Source organism: Austrofundulus limnaeus, unplaced genomic scaffold (genome assembly GCF_001266775.1).
Source record: "Austrofundulus limnaeus strain Quisiro unplaced genomic scaffold, Austrofundulus_limnaeus-1.0 Scaffold9, whole genome shotgun sequence".
In the NCBI taxonomy this organism is placed as follows: domain Eukaryota; kingdom Metazoa; phylum Chordata; class Actinopteri; order Cyprinodontiformes; family Rivulidae; genus Austrofundulus; species Austrofundulus limnaeus.
The window spans coordinates 1,846,042-1,849,295 of record NW_013952411.1 but is presented as its reverse complement, the minus strand read 5'-3'; the positions used below and the strand labels follow the sequence as shown (position 1 = coordinate 1,849,295).

General features: G+C 42.4%; 1 protein-coding gene across 1 annotated transcript in view; it reads left to right on the top strand.

Annotated features, from left to right (window-relative positions):
* The window catches only part of phgdh (phosphoglycerate dehydrogenase), a gene marked incomplete at its 5' end in the record, with an annotated part of 5,922 nt that extends 2,959 nt beyond the window's left edge, over positions 1-2,963 (top strand). The window contains 8 exon segments of the mRNA XM_014001453.1: positions 490-622; positions 717-865; positions 1,160-1,312; positions 1,465-1,603; positions 1,815-1,942; positions 2,028-2,244; positions 2,540-2,709; positions 2,781-2,963. Coding sequence (XP_013856907.1) covers positions 490-622; positions 717-865; positions 1,160-1,312; positions 1,465-1,603; positions 1,815-1,942; positions 2,028-2,244; positions 2,540-2,694 — 1,074 coding nt within the window.
* Positions 2,964-3,254: the final 291 nt, after the last annotated feature.

Genomic DNA, 3,254 nt, shown 5'->3' with positions numbered 1-3,254 from the left:
ATTGGTGACTGACTAAATACTTATTTTCCCCACTGTATGCACCTGGGTGCATTTTTTTGGTCCTAGGACTGTTTTTTTAAGAAGTACATACCCAAAGTTGAGTAAAAAAAACTTTAAAAAGTGAATTTTGCATAATAGGTCCCCTTTAAAACTAACTGAATAAAAAGAAAAAAGTCACAATGAAATAAAACTAAACTATAATGAAAAATCCAAAACTATTACAACCTTGTTACAGACTATCAGAAGCAGGGTATCTGCTGCCAACTTTAGCTATCTAGATTCATTCTGTCAGAAACCACTGCACATGGAACCACACAGGTCAAGTTTAGTTAGATTGTTAAATAGAATTATTTATTATTTTTATTCCATCAACCAGCATTAAATACTGACGTGTGTTTGTGCACCCCTGAAGGGGTCCGTAACACAGCTATTAGAGGCTAACCACGCACAAAATGCTAAAGCTAAAGTATGATTTTATCCTCCTGTCAGACAATTGGTTACGATCCAATCACTCCACCTGAGGTGTCAGCCAGCTGGGGGGTGGAGCAGATGTCTCTGGAGCAGCTCTGGCCACAGTGCGACTACATCACTGTTCACACTCCTYTAATGCCCTCCACAGCCGGTGAGCTTCACCGTCCTCACTGAACACCAGCAACAGAAACAAGCTGTCGGCTCCTSTYGTGGAATTYGYCTTTTCATGTGTGCTTTCTCTCAAGGGCTGCTCAACGATGAAACGTTTGCCAAGTGTAAGAAAGGAGTGAAGGTGGTGAACTGCGCCAGAGGGGGCATCATTGATGAAGATGCTCTCCTCAGAGCTTTGGAGTCTGGACAGTGTGGCGGTGCCGGACTTGACGTCTTCGTTGAGGTAAAATCACCAGATGTTTCTCAAATATCTGCASTTTTGCTGTCTCTGAAAAAAAATCTGTTGACAGAGCTGAGTGAGATACACGTCACTGTGTGCTGTTTATATTTGAAACCCATTGTTACACACATAACCATGGTTTGGACACCAAGCAGCACCTACTAAGATGGCGGCACATTTCTCACCTTGTTAGCATAGATCATTCCTGTGTATTTCTGTTTCGATGGTTGCTGTGCTGTTTTCAGCGTGGTTTTGAATCAGAATTAGTAGATTAGTTATACGTGTTTCTGGCTACAGGAACCACCTACGAACCGCAGTCTGGTGGACCATCCAAATGTCATCAGCTGTCCTCACCTGGGAGCCAGTACGAGGGAGGCTCAGGCTCGCTGTGGGGAGGACATAGCCGTGCAGATTGTGGACATGGTGAAGGGCAAGAATCTAGTTGGAGCAGTACGTCCTCATCTATTGTTTTAACTTCTTTTTTTTTAATCACGCACCCTTTTTAACAATCAACTTTATTTATCAATTGTATTAACTGGGTTCTGTTGAATGACCATTTTCTTGTCAATGTTAGTAATTATGTCTGCGTCCTCTTTGTGCAGGTTAATGCTCAGGTTTTAGCCAGCACCTTCTCGCCGGAGTCTCAGTCGCTGATCAAACTCGGGCAGGCTGTTGGAGCCGTGCTTCAGTCCTGCTGTGCTGCTAAGAAATCACTTAGTCATGTTCAAGTCACAACTCAAGGTAAAGAAAGTCTGGTCTGACCTGTTTCTGTAGCTTGTCATATAAATGAGGGGGTTCAAATGCTAGAAGGAAAAAAACATTTGGATGTTATTTTATCGCCCTCTAGTGGTCTGATCATAGAAAACTCTAATGTTATACAGGTCAGATTAAGATTATTCTGGCTTTAAAATGCTTCCTTGCATGATACTGAGGACTGTTTTCTGCAAACCAGGGGAGTGCATGAAGTCCTGCACAGGTTACCTAACCTCAGCTGTACTTGTTGGACTTCTCAGTCGTGAATTCGAAGGTTGCCCGAATCTCATCAACATTCTGAGCCTGGCCAAGGAGACTGGAATCATAGTATGAAACCAATTCGTACAAATACACGACAGCAATTTGTTTGAGGCTTACGTTACAGATAACTTTATTGGAGCTGTTTTTGCAGGTAAATCAAAGCCACTGTGACTCTGCAGCGGAGGGTGTGTGTAAAGTGGAGATCGCTGCAAATGGCTGTAGCTTTAAGGCGAGCGGTTCCGTTCAAGGAGGGGTTCCTGTCCTGCTGGAGCTGAATGGCAGCACGTTCAGACAGCCCATCTCTCTAAGAGGGAATCTGCTCTTTCTCCAGGCCTCTGCGGATCCTCAGCTGCTGTCCTCAGTGGCTGGTAAGGACATAAATATCACTGCAGCCAAATTAATCCTCTGTACCACAAACTGGACTTTAGCCGAGAAGAAGGACAATACAGCCACGTTATTGTGAAGACGTTTGTGTTTGCTGCAGAATAAGTGCTTTAGCCAAACTTTAAAGTGATATTTTCTTCCCCACTGATGTTTATCCACGACTGTTCCTAATTTAGATGAAAGCAGGCATTGAGTTATGAGTTTTGAATTGCAATGTCCCCGCGCTTCTTCTCACCTAAATTCACACTTGTGCTTTCTTCTCGATTGTTCTTTGCTTAGGCGTGTTGACCTCAGAGGGAGTGCAGATTGAGTCTTTCAGCGCTCCTGTGGACCACACCGGGGACGTGTGGTATTGTGTGGGGGTGTCCTCTCCCCTGCGAGATCTCAGTGCCTTGGAGCCTTTGGTTAAGCAAGCAGCACAGCTCGGTATTTAAAGGACGCTAGTCTGTAAAAAAAAAAAAAAAAAAACAGAGCTGAGCATAAAGAGCACCAAGGCTATTTCACATTTGCAAAAAAAAAAAAAAAAAAAAAATCTTAACATTCTAAAAAAAGATTAGATATAAAGAATCTGTCTTTGTGTTTGTGTTGACACCTAAGCTGCTTGGTTTGGGTTGAAAACATGTATTTTTATAACATTCCAATGTTAAGATGTCCAATGAGCTTGAATGAAAATCAAAATAAAATGTTTGTCATGTGCTGTTGAGTTTGAATGGTTTCATTTAAAATAGAAACAAAAGAACACTTTAAAACTCCCATCTCTTTTAGCTGTGATAGATGGAGACTATTGATTAAAACCTAGCTCAAATATTGAGAGAAAAAAGGCAAAAGATTCCCACAGCCTCAATTTCATTCCAAGCGTTTGGAACCACGTGATCACTGAGCCACATGGTTGCATTTTCTGCAGCCAGATTTTGAAAGTCCAGACTAATTTGTGTGTGCACGGCTGCAAAACTGTTTTCTAGATTATGCACTTTAGCTACTGAGGCCCAGGTGG